At 37.0% G+C, this 26,241-nt stretch overlaps 3 protein-coding genes across 5 annotated transcripts; 1 reads left to right on the top strand and 2 right to left on the bottom strand.

Moving 5' to 3' along the window:
- The first annotated feature begins 4,060 nt into the window (after nt 1-4,060).
- LOC103412561 (calcium-transporting ATPase 4, plasma membrane-type-like) lies at nt 4,061-14,992 on the top strand. Of its 2 annotated transcripts, none has more exons than XM_070817903.1 (7): nt 4,061-4,218; nt 10,892-10,946; nt 11,035-12,974; nt 13,092-13,250; nt 13,351-13,522; nt 13,617-13,915; nt 14,292-14,992. In XM_070817903.1, the coding sequence occupies exons 3-7, from the start codon at nt 11,286-11,288 to the stop codon at nt 14,805-14,807; spliced, it is 2,835 nt and encodes a 944-aa protein (XP_070674004.1). In that variant the 5' UTR covers nt 4,061-4,218; nt 10,892-10,946; nt 11,035-11,285; the 3' UTR covers nt 14,808-14,992. The 2 variants fall into 2 exon arrangements, with proteins under 2 accessions (XP_070674004.1, XP_008349327.3); XM_008351105.4 differs by lacking the exon at nt 4,061-4,218 and adding an exon at nt 9,119-9,424.
- Nucleotides 14,993-15,637: 645 nt separating this feature from the next.
- On the bottom strand, nt 15,638-18,995 carry LOC103412549 (uncharacterized). 2 transcript variants are annotated; one of them, XM_008351097.4, is made up of 3 exons: nt 18,712-18,995; nt 17,757-18,059; nt 15,638-15,873 (listed from the first exon to the last, which is right to left on the bottom strand). In XM_008351097.4, exons 1-3 carry the CDS (start codon nt 18,828-18,830, stop codon nt 15,804-15,806), a joined length of 492 nt encoding a protein of 163 aa, XP_008349319.2. In that variant the 5' UTR covers nt 18,831-18,995; the 3' UTR covers nt 15,638-15,803. The 2 variants fall into 2 exon arrangements, with proteins under 2 accessions (XP_008349319.2, XP_028952228.1); XM_029096395.2 differs by having other exon boundaries at nt 17,743-18,059; nt 18,712-18,994.
- Nucleotides 18,996-20,162: 1,167 nt separating this feature from the next.
- Nucleotides 20,163-25,812, bottom strand: LOC103407457 (glycerol-3-phosphate dehydrogenase [NAD(+)] GPDHC1, cytosolic-like). Its single transcript, XM_029096386.2, has 5 exons — nt 24,015-25,812; nt 23,378-23,599; nt 21,998-22,245; nt 20,714-20,853; nt 20,163-20,591 (listed from the first exon to the last, which is right to left on the bottom strand). Exons 1-5 carry the CDS (start codon nt 24,673-24,675, stop codon nt 20,465-20,467), a joined length of 1,398 nt encoding a protein of 465 aa, XP_028952219.1. The 5' UTR covers nt 24,676-25,812; the 3' UTR covers nt 20,163-20,464.
- Between the last annotated feature and the right edge of the window lie 429 nt (nt 25,813-26,241).

Genomic DNA, 26,241 nt, shown 5'->3' with positions numbered 1-26,241 from the left:
CTCTCTTTTAGTCTCATTGCCTCTTTCTGATAACGACTTATATGAAACATGTTTATCTTTAGGAATGTGGTATTCCGGTTAAATATTCTCATGAGTTCTACTTCACATAACATAAGATAATTAGATCGGTACGTTACGTAAGTTGCTCTCCTCCGTTGCATGTAAGTTTATTCTGTAATTTTTTTTCATTTTTTTTTCTTCGTTTTTGCAAGTGGTTGGGTTTTTGTAAGTATTTTTTCTTCGTTTTTGTAAGTGGGTTGTTTGGGGGGGGGGGGGGGTGGGGTGGGGTTCCAAAGGCTAAAGCTGAGTGGGGACCGCAATCGGGTCCTACTCATTTATCTAATGCCAGATTGGGGATGGGTCCCTACACAACCAAAAACCCCACCCATGTGAGTGATCTATGCCATGCGACTCTCTCTCTACTTTCTTTCTCTTCGTGTTGACAGGAGAAAGAGAGAGGACATGCACAAATGTAAAAGCAGATGTAATGCCCACACGTATGACAAAAGTGCTCGGATACTCGAATCTTTTGGGCTCCGTGGCCTTTCCTGTGAATGCGCGACTAAATTGGCAGTAACTGTAAGAGATAATATTTACTGCCTCCCTCGGAGTTTGTAGCTAACGTACTTGACCGGTGAATAAAATTTAAGTTAGACTAAAAATTTTAAAATAAATTTATAAATTAAATGACGTGGTGATAGATATTAAATTATTATTACGTGATTAATGTATTTATTTTTTGTTGATAATATATTATTTAGTTTAAAATTTTGGTTTCTCTAACATTACTTGTGATGGATATAGTGAGAAGAGATATGTTAACGAGATTCTTTTAAAAGTGAAATTCTTATTGGATTCTTTACCATTTTATAATTTTTTTACAGTATTTTATGATGTTAATATGAAAATTAATGTTAAACTGTGAAGTAACGTACAATTCACGAAATTTTTTTTGAAACAGTTTCCTTAGCGTTTCTCAGGTGAGAAACAGCTGGGCAAACTGTTTCGGTAACTGCAAAGTTACTATTTTACCATATCCTTACGCTTTTTCCCAATTGGTTTCTTGGGAATTTATGATTAGGGTTTTTGGAATGAAGGGATGAGTAATTAATGTGTTAAAAGTCTCTGGTCCCTTGTTTTTTGGGTTCGTTGTTTAAACTCCGGTAGACTAAATTGAGTTACGTTTGTACAAATTGACAGTGACTGGAGTAAAAGGAGTTAAAGCAAGTATATGATAATTGGATTAAAATGTGAATGATTTATGTGAACACGAATACAGCACGTTTTGTATCGTAAGAGTATCTTTAATAGTTTTTCTAAATCCTTGCTAGTTAGGAGAGTTAGTGGTATAAAAAAACTATTTTATCTAGTCTCTTTAATTTTTCATCTCTAACAATACTTTTTATTTTAACAAATTCGAATATTTTATTATCAATTGTTTCAAAAAGAAAAAATTTAATCCACCTATTTTCTAAAGGGATGTGATATCTACCCACTCCATTTTACTTCTCACACATCATTTTAATTTTCGGCCGTCGGATCGGATAAATTAAAGAAAATTAACAGACATAAATTAATAAGGATGTGTGGAAGTAATTTAGTGTGTGTGGATAGTGCATCCCATTTCTAAAATCACTTTATCTCTCTTTCTTTCTTGGTTCACGGGTTCACTATTGGGTTTTATTATTTTTTAACATTTACCATATGGATAGTGACTATAAATTTAAAAAGTAACTGTTTATTGTTATTTTGTATCATAACCTAGTGGTATTCCTCTTTACTTGTAGGTGAAAAGTCTTAAGTTCGATTCTCGCCAAAGTCGAATTTGGACTATATTATTACTAATTCATTGTGAGGCTAAACCTCATCCTCCCTCCTCCCTTAATGTAGATAATATAGTTTTGTAGTTTATCCGGAGATGCTCTAAAATGAAGATGTGGAAATTTGTGTTCACATATTTTTATTTCATTGATACGAGATGCTATATTTGTTCACATGTCTTTATTTATTGATACAAGACGTTATATAGCAGTATGCTTGTGTTATATAAGTTGTTAAATAAAAAAAAGGTGCATTTTGCCTAGATTCACTTGTATCGTTTTTATTTATGAAACATTTTAATGACTGTCATATTACAATGTGGTGTTAGCATATAGTGCTAATAATTCTCGTATTACAATGTGTAGACAGCATTATTAATTGTGTTGTTAAACTTAATACCTAATATTTGTAGATAAATACATGTGTCACGATGTAAGAGGATTAATACTTTCATGTGACAGTGTCACGATTATTTATAAAAAAAAATAGTTTGCTTACTAACACACAGAAAAGACTTTCTCCTTGTAGGATTTTTTTGATTAGTTGCATTTAACTATACATCTCCATAAGTGTGTAATTGCGGGTAATGTCTTAATCAAAGTGTTATGATGTTTTTCAAATATGAATTTACATATTAAAGTCAGGATTTGTCTAAATCATAAATAAGACAACAGCTTACTACTACTTTATGTTTTGTTTTTTTTGTTCTAGCAATAATTGAGTTTCATACTTAGAACATCACCAATGCAAATGCTTAAAAATTAGACATATATTCTTACATGAGAAATGGTAAAGGGACTCAGACTATTTATGGACCCTCTCCTCATGTTTGTGGCATAATTTTTTATATTGTTAGGACGATAATTGACGTTAAATTGTGAAGTAACAAAGAGTCCATGGAGAGTCTCACTTTTAAGAAAGGCCCACTTTTAAGAAAGTCCCCTTAACATTTCTCTTCTTTTGTTTGCCTTATATTTGAATTTAAATATAAGAATATAGGTTCAAAATTTGAGTATTGCGTTGAAGATACTCTAACAATCTTATAATATGAAAAATGATAGTCACGTATCTTTTTTCTCTCCAATAAACTCTTTGTTAACCATTTTTGTTATCTATGTTTGATTTATTCAAAGTAATGATCAAAACTAAAGATAAATATGTTTAAAGAGCAAAAGGATATATGTGGCATCATGTCCCCACAATGCAGTGTTACGAGAGAAAAGGCAAATGTTGGCCCAAATTTTGGGTGTAAAGCCTGGGATATGATTGTATGAATATCAATAATGCCAAATGAGAAAATGCAGAAAGTAAAATAAGAAAAGGTGCTTTGCTGTATCATTCTATCATTCTTTCATTTCATGCATGTACATATCAAACGAACATGATTAGGCCACAAGAGGATCCAAGGTTTTCTCTTTCGGCTCTCTTTTTCATTTTTTATTAGAATATGTTAGGATGATCCCACTTACCACGTAGCCCTAGCTAGCTCATAATACTAAGATGCATATGTTTCTTGTTGCACATGTCAAATTAAAAGAGGGAAGGTCTAAAGGCTCCATGTGTGATAATTGAAAAAAAAAAAAAAAGAGGCTCCATGTGTGTGTTTTTATGTATAGACTGTCAGGATCGGAGGACATACATTTTTCTGTCACATCTTTTGGATAGTGTTATTTATATTTTTTTAACTTTTATTAATTTTTTGTCTTTTTTCATTAATTCGATCGTTGTGTGAGATATAAAAATAGGTATGTGGATAGCATAACCCTATATTTTTAGGCTTACTTTATAATGTGTTTCAGCGACCCAATTTTTATCTTTTATATCTTCCCTCAAAGATCATTTCTATAGAAAATTACTCAAATCCAAATTCATATAATTGTTGGATTAAATAGTAGTTATTTTAGTATTTCTCTTATAAAATTGTATTTGTCTATTTTCTTTTCCACTACAAAAGAATGACTTATTGGTGTTGAATTTATCTACTTTTTAACAAAAATGATCTATAGATGATAAATTAAATATTAACGATTTGGATCTTTGAATAAAGTTACAAAATATAAACCACAAGTAAGGATGTGAAAATATATGTCCCTCAATCTTGATCCATATGTATATATGCATGCACATGCATAGATGGACTGGTCAAATTGTGAGTGCGCAGCTTGCGTTTTCATTTGTGCATCCTTTTTCTCATGTCAAAATTATAAGAGGCAAGTGGCCTGGATTTTATACTAAACGTGGGGAACTCAAGCGTAGAGAATGATGACAAAGACAAAGGAAGCAAGGATCGCCGATTTGAAGTCGAAGGTGTCATCATACCTGCATATAATTCTACCCTTTCGGATGTTATAGAGTCGCTCCTACTATTTCACCCATCTATGTCCAATAATCATAAAGGTATTGGCTTTAAATGTTCCAAACACTCAGCACACTTGTTTGATAACTATTTAGTTTTCGACTCCACACAACTATCTCATTTAAATTATAACATAATGATATATGACATATGTGCTCGTGTTCCGAGTACATTGGAATTTTTTTTGAGATTATGGAGGGTTGTGGGATCCTAGCATACCATAATCATTTGTCTTTTGAATTGATGCTACTATATCGTGATGTAGAACGAGATTTAGGCTATTTTAGTTGTGGTAAAATTGAAATAAGGAAACGAAGTTTAGTCAAGAAAAATGATTGGAGATCTGAGAACTCACTGATCTATATGTTATTTGTTAGTGGTATTTATCGAAAGTTGATATTTTAGACTTTTGTGTCGAGCCTTTTTTTTCCAGAAATGATGTAGGTGCTATGTTTCTTTAGTACTAGGTTTGAGACTTTTTCACTTGAAAGTTATAATATTTTCATTTTGGAGCTAGGGTTCATTAAGACTATATAACCAACTTTTGGGATTGTATTTTAATAATCTTTTATATCGTTCAATATTAAATTTCTAACGTATCGTTTGCTAGTTAATTTCTGATCTAAAAGAAGTTGAAGAAGACGAAGTTATAGCTGACTTGAATAGTAAGTTTTTTCTCCCTTGCAGAAACAATATGTTTCGCTTATAATAGGTCTAAGTCTAATAATGAGCCGGATTATTTTTTGTGAGAGCAGTGATCACTATTTATATACATAAACAATCCTTACAATACTCCTATTAGAATCCTTGTAGGAAACCAATATTTTCTCCCAATTTTAATATAAGTGAGTAATTTATGATAAGTTCTTAGTTTCAATTGTATATAAACTAAGATATTCAAACCCCTTCCAATAAAAATATTCTAAACCAATTTGAACTCAAACATCCGGCTAAAATATACTTACACTTATGCTCATATTCTAGCATATCTATCATTTCCCAAATAAATTGCTAAGCATTTTGAGTTGGGGTGTGCTATCCACACACCCCATTTTACTTCTCACACACCCCTTGATAATTTCTGTTGGTTGATCTTCTTCAATTCATCCGATCCGACGGCCGAAAAGTAAAAATATGTGTGAGAAGTAAAATGGGGTGTGTGGATATCACACCCCTTTGAGTTTGTCTATAAAAATATGAATATTATTTGGGTTTCAGCTGGTAACCTACAGTAGGAGTACCGTAGGAATCTGGAGTCCAAGAAAATTTGGAGACCGAAGTGGTTGTTTGATTGGGCTTTCCTTAAACAGGCCTAAAGTAACTGTTGAAAGAAATTAGAGAGAAACAAAGAATCTTTTGTCAGCAGCCCCGACCCCATTCGTTTTAGGGTTGGCGACAATTTTTTCTTCACAATCATTCTTAGTCTTTTCATCTTTTTTATTTTTATTACTTTTGTTTTTGGTATAGAATTGTCGCCATTAAAAGTTGTAATCACCGACACAATCACACAAGAATTTTTAACCCATTTGATTTAGTAAAACAAATTGTTAAACTTAGGACGTAATGAATAAAAAGAAAACCCTAACCACGTCGCATGGTAGTTACAGTTTGTTTCGTTAATATTTTCCCATTTTTGAAGTTTACCTACCATTTCTCTAGGCAAACATGTTTTAATATAGGCCAATTAATTTCTTATAAAGCGCAAATACGTAAAAACAATGGGTCATTTCATTTTTACTTTTTTAGGGTATAGGGGGTACTATTCTCAACAACAGCAACAACAAAAAATGAATAGTATTCTTTAACATATTTGGATGGCCATTTTCGGGTTTTAATGAGAAGAAATCTGACATACCCCGACCGAGATCAAGGTATGTTGGCCGTCACGTCAGGATGACGTAATCATGTGCATAGTGCGGAAGCAATGAATATAAGAATTATATGAATAATTAAAAACCGAAACTACTAGAGTGTACTACTAAACAGGAAGTGTTAGGAGTAAGATACAAAAGTAAACACTCCTAATCAGAGCATATAAAGTTTAGGTGCAGTCCAGTAGGACAAGTACTAATTATACAGTATCATAAGATGTCCTACAATTATTTAGATAGGTCAGAACCGCCGAAGTCCTCACACCCAGCAACTGCAAACTTACCTAAAACCTGGAGGGGCGCAAAACAAAAAACGTGAGTGGGCAAAAACAAACGTTTTACAAAACCATTTCATTTATCAACATATCTAACCCTTCGCTGTAAAACATGTATAATTTTTCCCAGAATCAAGATATATGCATATACATAAATATATATGAAATTATATCAATTCAAATCATGCTTCACATAATCATATTCATATGTATGCCATGCCAAGATATAATAGAGTAAGCAATTCAGGTAAGAATAATTTCATATAAATATAACATGTTAGCCGGAACCCCTGTAGTAGTCTGTACGGCTGAATTCATAGCTCAAAATCAATCTAGCCGGAGTCACTACAATGACCTATACGGCAACATACTGCACAAGAGTCAGAACCAAAGGAAAAGTCTGTACGACAATAATGAGTGTGATATAATTATGCTCAATACTACTCTCACATAATAGTTGGGCGATAAATCGCTAGTCACCTACGAGTCGGAACCACCTAAGATGGTCTATGCGACAAGACTGTGCACCTAAATTGGATCAAATATGAGCATATGGTGCGGGAGGTGACATAATAAACAGGCCTGTGCCATATCTCTAGCTAAATCATAATCACCCTAGGTGCAGTTTTATGAGCTCAACATTATTCAATCACATCATTGACAATTCACATAACCAAACATAACTCACCTGAACTTACCTGAGCATCCACAACACCACATATATATATATATATATATATATATAAGCATCATATACCAATTCATATATGAATTATACTTATATGCATGGCATTTACGGCATACTTTCATTTAAACACATATTTCTGGGAAGATATCAAGTATATAAATATATACTGAAAACCAAAAGCCCACTCACTGGTATGTCGAAGGGTCGTAACCCCCGATTCGCCCTTGAACACGCTCGTCCCCCGGATAAGTCTCACCTATATGCGAATTAACTATAAAAATGTTATTTAAAGCACATAGGCGAAACTAGCTAATAACTTCTCATACAATACTCAATTTTGGTATTTGAATATACCACAGTGACCTACACAACTCCACGAACATCCCCATATTTTTAGAATAATTTTCTGACCACCCACGCGCGGCCACGTGACAGGCATACTGACGGCATCAGTCAACGCCGTCAGGAATATTCCGTCAAATAGTAACAGAATCTATTAAATTTAACTGACGCCGTGGAATATTCAGTCAAACTTGACGGAATATTCCGTCATCCCTAACCTTGAACCATCGGCAACCGTCGCCAGCGCCGGAAACCGGGTAAAACTTTAAAACGCTTATTCTCTTTCGTTTCTTCACCATTTTTCATGAAACTTGAACCATTGGAAAGCTAGAGATGAGAGGAACGACGTTATACCTGTTTGAAGCCTCGAAAACCATTGAATCATGCCTGAGCAAGCTCGATAATTCTGGCCAAACTTGTAGTGCTTCGATCTCAGTCCTCCGACATCCAATTCACTCCATTTTTCTTCTCCGAGCCTCACAAGGACGTCCTAAAGCTTCCTATGTCCTTAAGATTCCCTGAAACACAAGATTTTACGTGTGCATGAACAGTGCACAAAATCGAGGTTAGGGTTTCTCAGGTTTTTCACGGTTTCAAGTTCTAAGAATAGTATAGATGTACTCAAGGGCTTGCAAGGAACGAGAATCTCACCTTTAGAACGTCAATCCGTGCATGAGTGTGAGCTTTGTTGCTTGTCCGTACGTGAGGGAAAGAGAGAGAGTCCGAGAGATGAGAAAGCATGGGAGAGAAGAGAGAGGGTGCGTGTGTTGTGTGTGAGCTCCATGTGGTCACCATCCAACCAAGGAAATAACATCTAAGTCTCCAAAATAAGTCATACACACACTAAAATTTCAATATCCAAGGATAAAACCGTCATTTTACATCACCGATAATAATAATTCGGGACAAACTGTGACAAAATCCATAAAAAATTGAGATCATCTCTAGATTTTTGTGTCTAAAATCCAAGGGTCAGGAGATCTAGCTTGTTGAAGAGAAAAAGTTTGGGACCCTTGTTTTGCCTAGTGAGATGATCTAATAGGAGCCGTATGATTTAAAATGAATAATTCAAATTTCTTAACTCTTGAGCTTTGGACACAGAAATCCGTAGAGAATCACAATTTATCCTCAAAACCAAGGAAAATATCACTCTGACATAAGGAAAGTATCAATAAAATGATTGAATTGTGAATGATTCGAGAGCACCGAAAACAGTAATTTATGGTGTGTTTCTTTTTAAATTATAAATAGCGCACTTTGTTTTTTTTATTTTTTTTATTTAGGAGATTCGAATAAGAGACCTCCAAAAGACAAAGATTATATGTAATAAACTGAATATGATACAACATTTATAGTCTTGTCCGGCATGCATACGACTACAAAATATAAAAACATGTACAACATAATTATGAACGTAAGTATGCCATCCATGCTAATGAGTTTTAGTTTTTTTTTAACAAACGATATTATCTACACTAAATTTAGAGAGTTGGCTTAGGCTTACAATGTGCTAGCAATAATGTGGTTCAAATTTGTCTTTGGCGAAAATCAAATCTAATCTAACTTACAAGTAAAGAGAAATACCACTGTAGTATGTAACAATTAGGTAGTAAGTAAATTTGTATATAATATATCCCTCCAGATTTTCTGCAAAATCAACTCTTCTTCCCTTTTAATACACACAAAAACATTCCCGCCATTCTCGGCTTGGTTTTGAACATTTCCATAACACGAAATGAAACTCCATCTCCTTTTCTCTCTCAATCATTCAATCCAAACACTGCGAATTAATTCACAGATCCAAACGAACTGAGTCGCTGAATCACACATAGCGAGTCAGTCAGACTGATCACAGTCCTCGTATTCAGAAGAAGAGAGGGAAATCATGAGAGAGAAAATGGAGGAGTACTTGCGGAGGAACTTCGACGTCGAACCTAAACGCCCGTCCGAGGAGGCCCTGAAGCGGTGGAGGTCCGCCGTCTCCGTCATCAAGAACCCTACCCGAAGGTTCCGCATGGTCGCTGATCTCGCCAAGCGCGCCGAGGACAAGCGGAAGCGCAAGAGCCTCCAGGTTCCTTTCAACCTCTCGATCGTCATTGTTCTTATAATTTCTTCAATTAAGTATTGCGATTCTCGCCATTGTGTTTGTCACATTCAAACGAATGAACGATAGCTCGTTACTTTAAATTTCATGTCACGTTCTGTTTTGGCTTTGAAATTTTTTGGAGAAATCAGAGGAATAGATGAGATGCATGTGTTATTTTTCTATTTTTTGTGTTTGTTTTCTCGTTAGGAGCCTAAGATTTCCTTGGAAACCAAACAGGCCTTTGCCAATTCTTAGATAATTATACTGTGAGGGAGCAGTGACATAATCAACCATTATTCATGATTGATCAAGTTTCATGATTTGTAAAATATTGAGGTGGATGATTACTCCACAAATTACATGTGGCTTCAATGCTTTGTAACTACGAGTGTTTTAGCAGTTAAATATCTTGATTTGTCAAATATCAAGTTTGAACTTGAAACGCAGTAAGTTGCATTAAGCAGTGGAATAAGTAGTGTCGCTACAGTTTGATGCATTTAATTTAGCAGTTATGTTTTATCTTCATAAACTTAATTACTTCTAAATGTCTTCGCTTCAGGGTGTTGAATCTCTTTATTACTGTGCATTAAACTTAATTATTGAATTGTAGCTATGGTTTTTCAAGCTCACGGGGTTTATTAATCTCAGCTTAATGAAACAATTAAACCATTAAGGAAATATATTTTTTCGTTCTCTATGAAAGTTATCGCCTCGCGTATATAAACATGATGGATGATCTTTGTGGGGTTTCGAGATATAGAGTCATTTGTATAGACTCTCAGGGCTAAGTTCTTTATGTGCTTTTGTTTTGTTCTGTTTAGCCCCGTTGTTTCACCCCAAAAAAGTATATGGAAGTGGTACATATAGAAGAGGATTTGATGTAGTAGAATATACCAATGACAAGTAAATAGTTGAATGGAGGTCTAAGGCCTAGGGAGAAATCAGGACGACGAGACTCAAATTCCCACCGTGTATTGAGGTAAAAACTTACCACTGATGCTATGGAGCTGCAAATTGTTTAGACGTCCAGAAAATGGTGTTTCCTGGTGTCGGTTTCGTTGCTTTTGTATTACCTCCATTTTAAAGCGTTGCGATTTCATAGTGTGATAAAAATGATGAAAAACAAAGGAATGAAGGTTTCCTGGTAAAGTCAGGATGTTGCATTTGAAAAGGAAATTTTTTATATGCTTGTGTGAGGATGGCGTGCATTGTCACAGCACATCTGACCAGTATTTCAATCGAACTAGGTTTCGATGCCAGGAAATTAAGGCTTGTTAATGTTAGTTAAATATCTAATATATGATTATCTCTGCATCATGAGTGTTTTGTACCAGGTTTGATGGTATTAGACATCTGCTAAGCATGAAAAGCCTGTTTAATTAACTCTCAAATGCTGGTTTAAATATTTTCTTATTCTAACATATTCGCTATGCTTCTGTTGATTCTTGTCAGGAGAAGATACGTGTTGCTATATACGTACAAAAAGCAGCCTTGCAATTCATTGACGGTATTATATTCTTCTTGTTATGGTAACATCTCCTTAATTTAAACTTGTGATTCCTTTCTCTTCATGTTAATTTTTTTATTCAATTCAGCTGGTAATCGCGGGGATTATAATCTTCCCAAAGAAGTTAAAGATGCTGGTTTTGGCATTGATCCTGAGGAAATTGCATCCTTTGCTCGATCTCATGATACCAAAGGGTTGGAAGGACATGGAGGAGTATCAGGATTAGCAGGAGAGGTTTCTGTATCGCTGGAAGATGGTGTTGTTTCAAGCAAGATACCTATTAGGCAGGATATATATGGCTTCAACCAATATGCAGAGAAACCTTCTAAAGGTTTTGGGATGTATCTCTGGGAAGCCGTACAAGATTTAACTCTAATCATCCTCATGGTTGCTGCTGCGGTCTCTATAGGTGTTGGAATCGCAACTGAAGGAATGCCGAAAGGTATATATGATGGCTTGGGAATAATACTTAGCATATTGCTAGTAGTGTTAGTGACTGCAATCAGTGACTACAAGCAGTCATTGCAATTTAAAGAACTGGACAAAGAGAAGAAAAACATAATTGTTCAGGTGACTAGAGACGGATGCAGACAGAAGGTCTCTATCTACGATTTGGTGGTTGGAGACATTGTTCATCTTTCCATCGGCGATCAAGTTCCAGCTGATGGTATTTTCGTATCAGGCCACAGCTTACAAGTCGACGAATCAAGCTTGTCAGGTGAGAGTGAGCCAGCGGACATAAATCAAGAGAGTCCCTTTCTTCTTGCAGGAACCAAAGTGCAAGATGGTTCTGGGAAAATGTTGGTGACATCAGTTGGTATGAGGACCGAATGGGGACGACTAATGGTTGCTCTGAGTGAAGGGGGAAACAATGAGACACCACTACAGGTAAAACTTAATGGAGTTGCAACCATTATCGGAAAAATTGGTTTGGCTTTCGCGGTGCTAACATTTATAGTTCTGACTTCAAGGTTTTTAATAAACAAGGCGGTTCACCATCACATGACAGACTGGTCTTCCAAAGATGCATTAAAGCTTTTGAATTACTTCTCTACTGCCGTCATTATAATTGTTGTTGCAGTTCCGGAAGGGTTACCCCTGGCAGTGACACTAAGTCTCGCCTTTGCAATGAAAAAACTCATGTTCGATAAAGCACTTGTGAGGCATCTCTCTGCATGTGAGACAATGGGTTCTGCTACTTGTATTTGCACAGATAAAACAGGAACCCTGACAACAAATCATATGGTTGTGAACAAGATATGGGTCTGTAATGAAACCGAGACTATAACGAGTAATGATGACAATGACGTGTTGAAGTCGGCTTCTGAAGGAGTACATGACCTCCTTTTACAGTCCATCTTTCTGAATACAAGCGCGGAGGTAGTCAAGGGGGAAGATGGAAAGAATAGCATTATGGGGACTCCAACAGAGACGGCGGTATTTGAATTTGGAATGCTTCTTGGAGGTGATTTTAAATCTTACAGTGAAGATTATAAGATACTGACGGTTGAACCATTCAATTCAGTCAGAAAAAAGATGTCGGTGCTAGTGGCTCTGCCTGATGGAGGAAAGAAACGAGCATTCTGCAAAGGAGCATCAGAAATTATCTTAAAAATGTGTGATAATGTTGTTGCCACTCATGGTGAAGCTGTGCCTCTATCGGACGAGCAAAGAACAAATATCTCAGATGTCATAAATGGTTTTGCTTGTGAAGCTTTAAGAACTCTATGCTTAGCTTTCAAGAATGTATACGACTCCTCTAGTGAAGACAGTATTCCTGACGATAAATATACGTTAATCGCTGTTGTTGGAATCAAGGATCCTGTGCGTCCGGGGGTGAGGGAAGCCGTGAAGACTTGTCTAGATGCTGGGATTACTGTAAGGATGGTCACTGGTGATAATATTAATACGGCTAAAGCCATAGCTAAAGAGTGTGGCATTTTGACAGAAGATGGTTTGGCTATAGAAGGGCCAGATTTCCAAAATAAGAGCTCGCAGGAGATGGCAGAAATAATTCCGAAACTGCAGGTTTTAGTTTTTCTATTGCTTTAATAACTTCTTAGTATAAATGCTCATTTGTGTTGACGGGAAGTAGTTTCTGGATCAATTTTCTGTAGGGAATTTAGTGAAAAATTCTTTGTACAGGTAATGGCTCGATCGTTGCCTTTGGACAAGCACACCTTGGTGAAACAGTTGAGGAATGAGCTTAGAGAAGTTGTGGCAGTAACTGGTGATGGGGCGAATGACGCTCCTGCACTGCACGAGGCAGACATCGGACTTGCTATGGGTATTGCAGGAACGGAGGTCTGTTACTTACAGACCTCGTCCTACACAATTTTTATTATATCACTGTTCTATTTCTTCTTAAATACTAATAGTCGGCTAAACATCTGCCGGTCTACAGGTTGCGAAAGAAAGTGCTGATGTTATAATAATGGATGACAACTTCACAAGCATAGTGAATGTTGCACGATGGGGTCGGGCGGTTTATGTCAACATTCAAAAGTTTGTACAGTTCCAGCTAACAGTTAACATCGTCGCTCTGATGCTCAGTTTCATTTCAGCATGCGTCTCAGGTTTGTTCATCAGCAGAACTACTTCAAAACCTTTCGACATACATGTTTACCAAATGCATTGCAGGCACTAATGAATGTGCGAAATAACTTTCAGGAACCGCTCCTCTCACGGCTGTGCAGATGCTTTGGGTGAACTTGATCATGGACACTCTTGGTGCTTTGGCGCTGGCTACAGAGCCCCCAAACGAGGGTCTAATGAGAAGACCACCGGTCGGAAGGAACATCAAGTTCATCACCGGGATCATGTGGAGGAACATCATTGGCCAGAGTATCTACCAGATTGCTGTCCTTTTGGCTCTCAAATTTTGTGGAATCCGGCTTTTGAAGCTCACCGGTTCAGATGCGAATTCCGTTCTCAATACCGTTGTCTTCAACTCTTTTGTGTTCTGCCAGGTACTATCTTCTGATACATTGTTTTCTCTTTTGTTTATATCTGTCTAAACATTTTTTTTTGGTCAATTTTACACCCAGGAATGGCCAATTTAGCTCATGAAGTCATATTTACTTAAATTCCATTCAAATTTTCATCTAAAAACGTCACATGCTGCTTATTAAATGATATTTGTTAATTTTCTTTTCTAGAAATGTGACATCTCTATAAGACGCGGGTAACATGAACGCAGTGGGTAAATTGGTCATTTACAATAGTTTAAAGGCGGGAGAAACTGATCGAAATAAAAGTTCAAGGGGAAATCGACACAAGTTTTTGTTTAAACCTGATATTTTAGTTTCCTTGTTCAAAGGTGATCTAATTTTGCATGTCTTTCAGGTATTCAACGAGATAAACAGCCGTGATATGGAGAAGATCAATGTGTTCAGTGGCATGTTCAGCAGTTATACCTTCATGATGGTGATGATCTCCACCGTTGTTTCCCAGATCATCATAGTTGAATTCTTGGGCAAGTTTGCACAAACCGTGCCACTGAGCTGGAAGTTGTGGTTAACAAGCGTCTTGATCGGCGCTGTAAGTTTGCTCGTCGCTGTCGTCCTCAAGTTCATTCCTGTTTCAGTCAGGAAACAAGAAGCTTCCCGGGATCACGGGGATGTCTCTACGAACCGCTCCTCCGTGGCCCTGACCTTGCATGAAAGATCGAAACTGCTTGTTCGTGAAAGATTTTTGTGCAGAATTTTGGAGGAATCTCTTCGTTTTTTTCGTTGGATGTTTGCGCAACATTTTTTCGACACCATTTCTCTCGTCATTTTTTGTTGTACATTTCAGTGTTCATTGAGGTCAGCGAGAAATCAGTCTCCTTTTGGCCATTTCGGTGGTATTTATACGAACTAACATTCAATTTGCTTGGGTTCGGGTAGAGTTGATTGGCAGGGCTTCGGTGGTTGTAAACCGAGTTGAATGGTGAGCTTCGGTGATATATGCTGTAGAGATGGCAGTGACTGTGTGCTGTGTCGAGTTGGGTCAATTGCAGATTTCCTAGGCAAACAAGATTGGATTGCAATGAGATTTGTGAGCGAGATGAGCGTGAGGCTAAATAATAAACGCTAGTTTTGACTATCAACGACCAAACCTTATTAACGTGCTCGGTTTTGAGCCAAGTCCCCAATACCAGTATTTGAGATGTCCGTCCTCTTCGGTGGTGTGTCCGTGTTCCAAAAATCACTATTCAGTACATCATTCCCAATAGGCAGTCTCTCCATGTTCCCAGAATCAGCATCTGGGGCATCCTTCCTTATTGGCAGTCTCTCCTTTTTCCCAAATTCAGTATTTGGGACATTCTTCCTCTCTGTGTTCCCAGATTCAGTATTTGGGACATCGTCCCCGACAAGATCTATCAAACGCTCTAAGTAGAAGGAGAAGAGAATTCAGGAGCAAGAGTTGTACCTTTTCCTCTGTTTGATGGTTTTATCTTGAGCTTCCGCATTTCATCCAACCACTTTGCCGCATTCTTCAACAGCTTCCGACAATGGTCAAAAGAGTTCAATGACAAGTGACTCACTTTAGATTTTGAGTAAGTGTCCAAGAAAACACACGAGCTACAACGCGAATGCATTAAAGCTAACTTCACCTCATAAATGCAACAAAACCCATCAGAAGCAGAAAAACCCTACCTTTGGAAAACTTCGTCCAGACCTAGTTAGCTGTTGTGACACAACTTAGGATAACTAGAACAAAAATACAATACATGGCTTCTCTAACATTCTTTACATTTTATACAACCAAAAATCCTCAGTAGTTGATGTGATTCTGAAAGACATTATCCAGACTCTCGTTACAAAAACACAATATCTAAGACTCCGACTATGTCATCACCCATTTAGATATCGCCTACTTTGGTGAAGGGTCAGCCTGCTTTTTGACAAATAGCTTTCCTACATCTTCTGTAACAATGTTGCTCCTGGACCCAAAAAAGAAAATAATGATGTGAGATTGAAAAACTCTTAACGTAGAACAGAGTTGGCATATTTAATGTTGCTCAACAGATACAATATGCCAAGTTCAGGGATTGCCACCATCCGGAAGAAAAAAGGACCATCAGTTTAGAATTCATTCCCAATGAGTCGATTTCTAAAACTTTACCAAACACAAAAAAATTGTATTTGTTCTATTCCTAAATTTTTTTCCCCATAGCCTTAGGGGTGGTTTGGGAGTGAGGTGCTTAAAAAAATAAACACCCATGAAAAAAAGCTGTGAGGGTTTTAAGTGTTTGGTAAACTAAAAAAAAAAGGTTTATTTTGGAAGCTGCTGTGAGAATAAGCTGAAGCAGCTATTTGCTGCTTTGGAAAACTGTATTTTTTTCAAAGCACACGGAGCTACAGTGCTCCTTTAATGAAAAGACCCACACCGGACTTGTGGGCGAAGATCGAGTCGACGGCGAGGGAGGAGATCTCGACAGCGAGGGAGGGTTCGGAGGTGGTCATGTCGACGAGGATGCCTCCGTGGTGGAGTCCAGAGAGTGCGCCGATGGTGGGGTCGAGGAGGACGGAGCGGACGTCGGATTTGGGTTGTGGGTATTCTGGGTTTGTGGGTTTTCTGTCGAAATGCTTCTTGTCCTTGCGAGGGTGCGGTTGAAGACGGTGAGGGCGCCGACTTTGAGGGTTTTCTGGGTTTGGGGTTTTCTGGGTTGTGGGTAGAAGAACTGGAAATTTTCTGATTCAAATGAAGCTCCCAGGCGTTGGGCATCCTTTAAATCTCGGATTTCACCTCCCAAGCGTTGGGCATCCTTTAAATCTGACCTTGCAAACCCCAATTTGGGGATCTCCAAACCCTAGAAATGGTTTCCTCCGACGGGGGAAAAACCAATCCGAGACAGAGACTTATGTGGGGTTTCAGGTTAAAAAAAAAAAAAACTCATTTTATATCATTTTTGGTCATTTCACACAGTCACAGCTGTTTTACATAAAAGTTTACCAAACACTATCAGACTGCTTTTTTTTCCAAAAGCACTTTTACAAAAAAGTTTACCAAACACTCTGCTTATTTATTTCACAGCCGCTTATTCTCATAGCACAGCCACTTATTCTCACAACAGCTTTTTTCGAAGCACAGCAATACCAAACCAACCCTTAGTTTTAGATAGATTCATGCAGTGACCTAGAGTACAGTAGAAGACAGACTTGACAAAAGTTTTCCGATGAGTATCCTATCCCATGAAGTCCAATCATAGAATCAAATATGATACAGTAGTAAACAACCCAAATCCACCGTTTCATGTAAAAGCAAAGGCGAAAGGATGAACCATTATAAGTATTCGGGAACCCTATGAATATAGAGTAGCGCAACAGAATTCTTATCAAGGACCAACTTAAAAAGAGTCCACTCCATTAAGTCATCACGACGGTTAAACAGGCCAATATCACACACTCCATGAGAGCAACTTTTCCCCCACTTAGGAGAGTCCATCCCAATAAAATTGATAAACATTTTGTATCTGCAACATGCTGTACAGAATATGGTTCTCTCTCATGTGTAAATTCTACAACGAATTGCGAATAATAGGGGATGGTTTTAAGGGATAATTTCTTTTGGTTAAACTTTCACTTTAACTCCTATTCAACTCATAATTCAATTGGACAGGTAGTTTTTAATCCTTTTAGTGTGAAGGCCAAAGTTAGAAAATCCACCCACTGTAATGGTATAATTTTCACTACAACTCATCGCATACACAAATCTACTAATCTTTATATCGCTAAACAGTTAAACAAAACCAGTATCTAAAGGAAAAATTTTAAATGCCAAATAAGCTGTGGGAAATGGAAAAACATACATACTGAAACTGACCTTCCACGAAGCTGAGGCGGAACCAGCAGACCACCAACTGTATCTGGAACATTCTTGGAATGAGGCAAGTTACCTCTAGGAACTTTATTGCGAGGATCAGAGGAAGCAAATGCATTCTCCCTCTTGCGTGATGAACTCTCCGCCATTGCAGCTGCAACACGAGAAGAGTGGTCGCCGCCACTCAACATATTGGATGAGGAAACAGGAGAATTCAAGAGCATCGAAGCATCAGGAAGTTGCTGGATTGAAGGAGCTGATGCAGGGGCAGAACTTTCCGGCTGCTGGTATGATGAAACAACCAATCTATTACACAGAAAACAAACAAAACCAAATTAAAATACAACCGAAGTAAGGGTAAGCTTATACAGGACACTGTAACTACTTTTCCAGCTGTGAAAAATTTAGGACTGCTAAGAAAAACCCTCTTTTAGTACAACATTATGCAACACTATCATGTGAAATAATATGAAACCCTAGAAATATTTAAAATAATAAAATAAAACAACACAGAAAATAAAATGGAATTTTCTTTAATACTATGCCCTTCTCTAAGTTTTAATTTCCGTCAGACCTGAGCTTAGCCAAGTTGGCCCCTTCTGCACTCAAGTTCGAATTCCGAGCTTAAAGGTATTTAGTGTAGAATATCGCTTGTATCAAAAACAAGTTTATAACTTTCCTACAAATGGGAAATAACCCTCATTTTGATTAAGCTAATTACAATATGCTTCTTCCTAAAAGTCCTTGAAGTTTCCTTTCTTATCTACAACTCACGTATGCAAAAATTAACAGCATCCCAACACGTAGTTTTCTACAAATCAAACAAACAAAAATAATAGAAATTACTCAGAATATCATAAATTAAAAATCCATAACAAAAACAGTGATAAATTCGAAAGAAGTAAAAGATTTCAAATGTATCGATGAAATTGAATAAACTGAGGGGGGCGTGAATTACTGAGTGTGAGGACGTGGATCGTCTCTGGGTAATTGTTGCTGTGGCTCATTTTCCTTGTTTTCCCTAACCTCCTCCTCCGATACGTCGTCGTCTGAAGATGGGTAGTCCACCAACGACATCTTTCGGCTTTTCTACTTCACTCTTCACTTTTGGCCGCTGCCGTCTCCGCTGTTTCTTCTGTCTGCGCAAGCCAAGGAATGAAAAGTAAAACGCTCCTCCTTTGTAACTCTTTTTTTTTTTTTTTTAAATTATCTCTTGGCATAAATTTTTATATTTTGGGACGGACTCGAACAATATTCTTTCATTTTCTTTTAAACCATTTTCAACCTTCGACTAAAAGTCAAATTTTTTAATCCGAAAAATTTAATTTTTAGCTTAGAAACAATTTTTCTACTTCAATTATTTTGATCTAAAATTTTAGATTAGGATTATTAAAGAATGAACTTAAGATATTTTTTTTCTTAAATTAACTTTAAAAAAAATATGTAGACTATCGTAAATTAATTTTATGAACATTTTAAGCTTAAAATATTTAAATTCTGGTAATAATTTTATAGATGTTTGAATAAATACATAGGTACTTATAGAGTTTTTTGGTGAATTTTAAATTTTTTTTTAATTATTTTAGCCGTTGGATTTAAATTTAGATCGTTAGATCTTTTTTTTTCCGTTAGATTTGATTATATTCGATTTCAGCCGTTGGATTCAATGTATTTTAAAATAACATTTTTTAAAAAAATAAAATTTGAATATGGACCGTTGGATCAACCAACTGTCCCTAAATTCCTGTTGTTGGATGCGGAAAAGAATCGTTGGGCTCGGGGATGTGGCTGACAGTGGGCCCCTCGCTGTCAAGCGCTAAAGGCGCGTTGGCAAGTGAGCGGGCCGAGACTGGGCCTTTTTTGGGCAAATCCACGCGTGTGGGGGTGAATATGGGGGGGTGTATTTGGCCCAGCTTTAGCATTTAGTTTTTAGCCCAATGTTTTGGCTTGGGTTGAGTGGTGTTTGGGGGAGAATAAACGGGGTATTTTGGCATTTAGCCCAGAGTTGGAGAGAATCCTATGGTATGTGTCACTGTAGTGGTTTCGAAAATCAACTTTAGATCTTGTATATAAAAATTATACGGATAAAATATATATCACTTACTGAGACGTAATATTGTGCCAGATCCCGATGTTCTAATCTAATTTTAAGTTTAAAATTACAAAAATGGGTATACAAAGTTTTAAATCCGGATGCTCTAACTTCAAACCTGAGTGAGACTTAACATTGTAACTGAATCTCGATGTGAAACACTACTTAACACTACAATTAATGAAAAATCTTCAGACGAGTTTGATATCAAATTATAATGATAAAAGTCATCAAGTTACTTTAGCTTTAATTCTCGTTCTTGATGATTTCGAAATATAGGTTGTATTCTTTTTACAAGCCATGTTGAAAGAGACAAATTCAAACATTTCGAAACTCTTAACCATGTAAGCTACTCTGACATTTTGGGTATGATTTACAAGCAATTGCCATAAAACTAATGTTATGCAATCTCATCAATTTGAAAACTGCCAGAATTTTAAACAAGTGCAATTCCGGGTTCTCTGCCAAAAAATTCACCATCGGAAAAACAATCCGATAACCAAGCGTTCTCCCGATACATTATCCCCCGGCAGAATGCTATAGAAAACTACGACAACAGTGCTTCTCACGACATGGTTTAGAACTGATAAAATTACATGCAAAAGAGAGAAGTTCCACATCAAAGCTGCTGACCAAGAAGGGATGGCCTGTAAAATGCATGCGTTTGTGCGATTGCAATACGGTCCCGAGGATCGTTCATGGTCTCGTCCCGCAACGCTTGAAGAATAGCCTGCGACGGAAACTCCCTAAAGATTCACATAACGCGATGACATCAAATTCACTTCTACTATGATTCACATTAATTTGAACTAGCTTGATCAAAATGATATTGGCTTAGTTCTATTTGGAAAACACAGAAAAGTAATACCTAGTTATGAGTATTCTATATAGCATCTTCAAGATAGGGCAAAGCTCAACGGGAGCAACGGGCTTCTTCTCATTGGGATGCAGGATACTTAAAGAGGGCTGACTTAGCAGCTCAAAAAATGCTTTCACAGCAGAGACCCCCTGCAAAATACAAAGGGTCGCATCATTGTAGAGTTCCAATAAATGAAAGCGCCGTCTCTTGCAGTCTTTCAAGGAACCAATCTCATTTTATTGAGACAAGAAAGCAGTCACATGACAGAACAAACATACAGATCCTTACACCAAGAGTAATACATGCAAGCATCGCTCGCGCAGAACTAGCCGTAATGAATCCAATTTAAACTTTAAACAGCCAGTGAAATCAAACACCAAAGTGAAACTGCAAGTGCTATAGTTTTCCACCATAATGAAGTAGAATATATGAGGTAATTATGACACAGATAACTAGAAACAAAATTTTTTTAAGGCTTTTTAGCCAAAATGGTCCTTGAGATTCGCATTACTCCTCACTTTGGTCCCTGAGATTTGAAATCAATATAATTGGTCCCTGAGTTTGTCCACCATCAATCATTTTGTTGCTTCCTTGAAAAATCTCCATTAAATAAGTATATAATGACCAAAATACCCTTAATTTTTGTCAAATCATTTTGACCCATTATTTATTAAATTGAGGGTATATTTGTCATTTTGATCCTCATTTAACATAATTTTGCACATAATGACCAAAATAATTGATGGTGGACAATCTCAGGGACCACTTCTATTGATTTCAAATCTCAGGGACCAAAGTGATGTGTTATGCAAATCTTAGAGACCATTTTGGCTAAAAAGCCTATTTTTAAAGCATATTAGTAGAGGACCTGGTATATTTAGAACCAAAATATGAGATTCAAGCATCATGGAACCATATATTCAATATGATCTTTCTACAACTGTATGTGGCATTAAAGTACTGAATCAGCAAGGTCCAGTATGTTCATGACTTGTGAATATCTAGACAAGAAAGCTACAAGCAGCCACCAGAATATTGTTTTTGAAATAACTCTTTGGAATGCGATTATAAGTTTTATGATTCGTGATCGCAAGCACTTGTCTTTTTTTATGATTTGTGATTGCAAGCACTTGTCTTTTTAATCATTGCAACGATCTGGAAGGTTTCCCATTGAACTTATTAGTCAAATCTATGTCATCAGGTCAAAGCCCAGATTTCATTAAACAATAATAATGATGCAAGGCAAACCTCTGCTTGTTACTTCATGAATATGAAGTCGATTGAGATCTGTACCTGAATCATACCCTTGCCCTTTATGCTATCACCCATTTCAAGGTTTAACTCCCCTTTCGCCAGCTTTTGTCCATACCATGCATTACGACCTTTCAACAGGGTAACATACGTGTCAGCCAACAAAGGCCCTGCCAGCTTCTCTGGTTCTTCTGCCAACAGATGAGTGATAAAAATCATCTCTGATGTACAATGTGCGAAGTATACTGATTTGCTTGTGGCGCTCTCATTGGTTAAGGCAGCTACCATTCCTGTTGGGTCATGATTCAAAGTTGAATGTATTGATTAAAGCCTTCAAATACATATTCTTAGAAATAAGCTTAAATCGATCGATTATAATTGCCACAACGTTTAAGGATAGCACTTGTAAATTCCAAGATAACATATATATCAGGCCAATATAAGGCAAAAATCATATATATTAACCTCCAATTGACACGAGATCTAATAAAGGTAATTGACATGGAAATCCAAATGCGGCAATGGATGTTTTGCAAGAAAATTCAGTCAGTCACCCAAAGACAGGATTGCAACACATGAATCCTTCTTTAGACAACTTCAACTGTGACGCACACACGTGCCCACACTCATATAGGGAACTTCTGTTGCCAGACAGTAACCAGAACCGTAAACTAAATAGAATTATGTTTGAGTGGCCAGTATCCTTCGAATGGACTATGGGAGACATCCTAAAATAAAAATGCTCAAGTTTAAGAGAATGTAAGGTTTGTTGTAGGCTTGTAGCAAAACTGTATAAAGTTACGAGTATGGCCAAATAGCTTTCCAAATTTATTTAATGACATTATGGAAATGAGACTGATATTTGAGGTCCATTAGCAATTCCTTATTTAACATGCATACTTAGGTCTATAGACATTGAATCACCATAAACCATGTTTCCAAGTAGAAGTGAGGCCTTCAATGAAATTTTGGAGTCTTAAGCATGCCTCAGTTATCTACTTCAGTCGACGAAGTAGATAATTCAAAATTCCAACACTATATATGTTTTGACGAAGTAGATAATTCAAAATTCCAACACTATATATGTTTTGCATGCGTATCATTTTGTGGAATGAAACAATTATCCACACAAATGCAGCATCTTTTGGTTAATTATCAAAGCCTACTCATATTTCAGCTTTGCCAAAAAGTAAAATATGATTTGGCATAATCTTGCAATTCCTTGCTCACAAGTCATCTCTCTCTCTCTCCCACTCACTCATTTATTTTATTTAGTTCATGAAACTACACCACCTAAGACTCTTTAGTCACTCTAGTATGTGTTAATTTGCAGTGCAGTCTGACCATTTAGGGTTAAATTCAAGAAAAGGTCTGACTCTCTTAACGTTTATCAAATAGGAGATGTAATGAACAGAATCTTACCAGCTCCAATGGCATAGACGTTCTTTAAGCCACCCATAACTTCATGAGTAACAAGGTCCCCATTGTCCCATACTATAAAGTGGGGTTGCCTTAAAAACTTAGCCAAGGGCTTTCTCCACTTGTCAGCTCCACATATCCGAGCATTGGCATATTCGTTGTTGTAAATCTCAGAGGCAATATTGGGTCCTCCAAGGTAGAGAATGTTCTCATTGGGAACACCAGCTGAAAAAAGAAGTGCATATTAAGAGAACAGAATAGCCAGGGTAAAAAACGTACAAGGTAATTAATTGACTGAATATCTATCATAACCATACAACCATTTTATGAAGTATGAACCACTCTAATAGCATAGAAAAAATAAAAAAAATAAAAACTACACATTACTTTTATAATCAGAAAGAAAACCCCACTAAGAATCTCAAGGCCGTCAACTCAATGGAGGGATTATCAAACAATTATAAAACACACTAAGTAAATAACTCAGCATCAAAGAGCAGCCGAAATGATGAAACAGATAGCAGAAAACAACCAAGAAGAAATGCTCAAGGAGAAAAATAGGTATCAGAACCTTAGCTACCAGTGCATTGACCCTAAAAACATTGTTAACAATCCATGAAAAGTATGGAATCAGTCTTACTTGCTCGATTGATAATTTGAGTGGGCGTAATTATGCGTGGTTCAGGCTCCAATTCAGCTTCAACACCTTTTGAAAGAGAGATAATGACTGGCATTGTTACTCTCTCTTTCCAGTACCTACTAATTTCTTCAAAGACCACACAAGTTTCTGTTGATGGCAGCCCATTCACCACAATATCAGCATCCCAAACAGCCTCCTGCAAATTTGTGACAACCTTCATAGGGCAAAGAGGGGTATCAATCATATTCACACAAAACCCATCTTTCAGTAACTCATCTGCAAAAAGCGTCCGATCACCTAATCTTGCCTCAACATACTTTAAATACGCACAGCGCCTAATCAGTCTCCTCAGCACATCCTCCCTTGAATTGATCACTTCAAATAAATGTTCTGCTGTTGCTCTATCAACTGATCTTCCTGGTCTTCTCCATATTCTTATTAGGACCTTATCTCTTAAATGACCATAACTATCTTGCAACATAGCAACAAAGACACTTCCCCAAGCACCTGCACCTACACCAACTATCCTAAGCGGATCACCTTCTGCTTTGCTCATTAAACGCCGAAGCTCATCAAGCTTCTGCTCAACAGAATCACTTGAGTGGTGAAGCAACCCATTTGAGTAGACCTTATCGGTCACTCCATCAGTACTCCCAACCATTTTCTTCTTCTTTTTCTTCGTCCAATTAAACTCGTCTCCAAGCAACTTAATATATGCACAGCCAATTACAACAACAAATGCTCACAGACACTACAAATGTTTCCAATATTATACTCACTGAGAAGCGAAATCAAGATCAAACTGGCAATGATCAATCGCAAGAAGATCTCTTCGCTCTTTGAAGCTGCAAAACCTAACTTCCTAATTCCTAAATTCAAACACAAACATACAAAGTTTGAAACAATTCACATCTGATTTTGTATCATAGATTCACACCACCCTCAACTGCACAGCTCAGATCAACAAATCACCACAACAAAATCGATTCGGAAAAAACTTTAGATTTTCTTGGTGGGGTTTTCACCAAAATCTAAACAACCCCTTTTGTCAAACTTCCAGCTACCTTTTTCCCCTAAGACACTTCAGATTCTACAAAATTTCAACAAATACCCAAGAGGGTTTTATTTCATTGGGTTTTAGATCAACCCCACACAAGATTTGCATTCAAACACGCAAAGCAAAAACATTTAAAACTCTTAGCCAGAAGGTTCGCCTATCCACCCACCAAAACCAGTCAACGCAAACAAAGCAAATGTAAAGCTTTAAAGGGAAGAAAAAAGAAGAAGTAACAAACTCTACTTTGCGTTTGCCGACGCGGTGATATCGACCGACCGACTTAACTTTGTCTTCTTCTAATTCATACGCTGCAAGCCTGCAAATCAAAATGTGTAGCCAAAAAAGCTGTCAAATTTGACACCCTTTGCCGATGAACGCAAAAGGGTTGTCGTCAGCGGAGATCAAAAGAGGAACTTTGAGGTCGTAAACTTGTTTGGTGATGTGGGTTTTGGAGTGTGAAATGGGAAAGTGGCCGGAAATGAAATTGTTTGGCCTCCTCTCTCTACTCTTCTGCTCTAATAGTTACGTTTTGTCCGGAAGAAGAACAATTGTGCAGAGCTTGTGATTGCCTTCTACGCGGCAGCAGCCTAGGCGTTCACGTTGTCAAGAAATGGAGGCTGTCGGCTGTTGGCTGTTGCTGTTGGTCAGATTTTGTCACACCTCCCAAAGAGAGCAACTTACTCTGTTTATCTTTTGATTAATTGTGCTCCTTTTCTGTTAAGCATAAGAACAAATTCACTCGTTCCGTGTCACGCAACACTTGTAATATATCCCTAGTGATTCTCGGTGACGTATAACAAATGGCCGAGTGGATTAGAGAAGAAATGAATTGACGTAAGACAAAAGAACGTAATGGGAATTTGCAGATTTGGCATCCAAACTCCGATTTGAGCCTATGATACTTTTGGGAAAGATAACGACGCTACTGTTCAAATTTATGACTTTTATGTGATATATGATTGATTTCAATCATCTGAGGCCGTTTATGCTTTCAAAACTGCATTTTTTTAAGTTCTGTACTAAAAATAGTATTTTTTGTTGTCGTCCAATTAATGTTATTTGCCTTCGTTTTAATTACTTAAGAACTTTGAGTGTCCCAAAGAGCTGTAATCAGATTATTTAAGCCAATGTTTGCTTCCATATTAATCATCAATCCAATCTTTAATAAAA

This window comes from Malus domestica, chromosome 02 (assembly GCF_042453785.1).
Source record: "Malus domestica chromosome 02, GDT2T_hap1".
NCBI lineage: Eukaryota > Viridiplantae > Streptophyta > Magnoliopsida > Rosales > Rosaceae > Malus > Malus domestica.
Note: the sequence above shows the minus strand (reverse complement) of the source record. Positions and strands in the feature narration are given on the sequence as shown.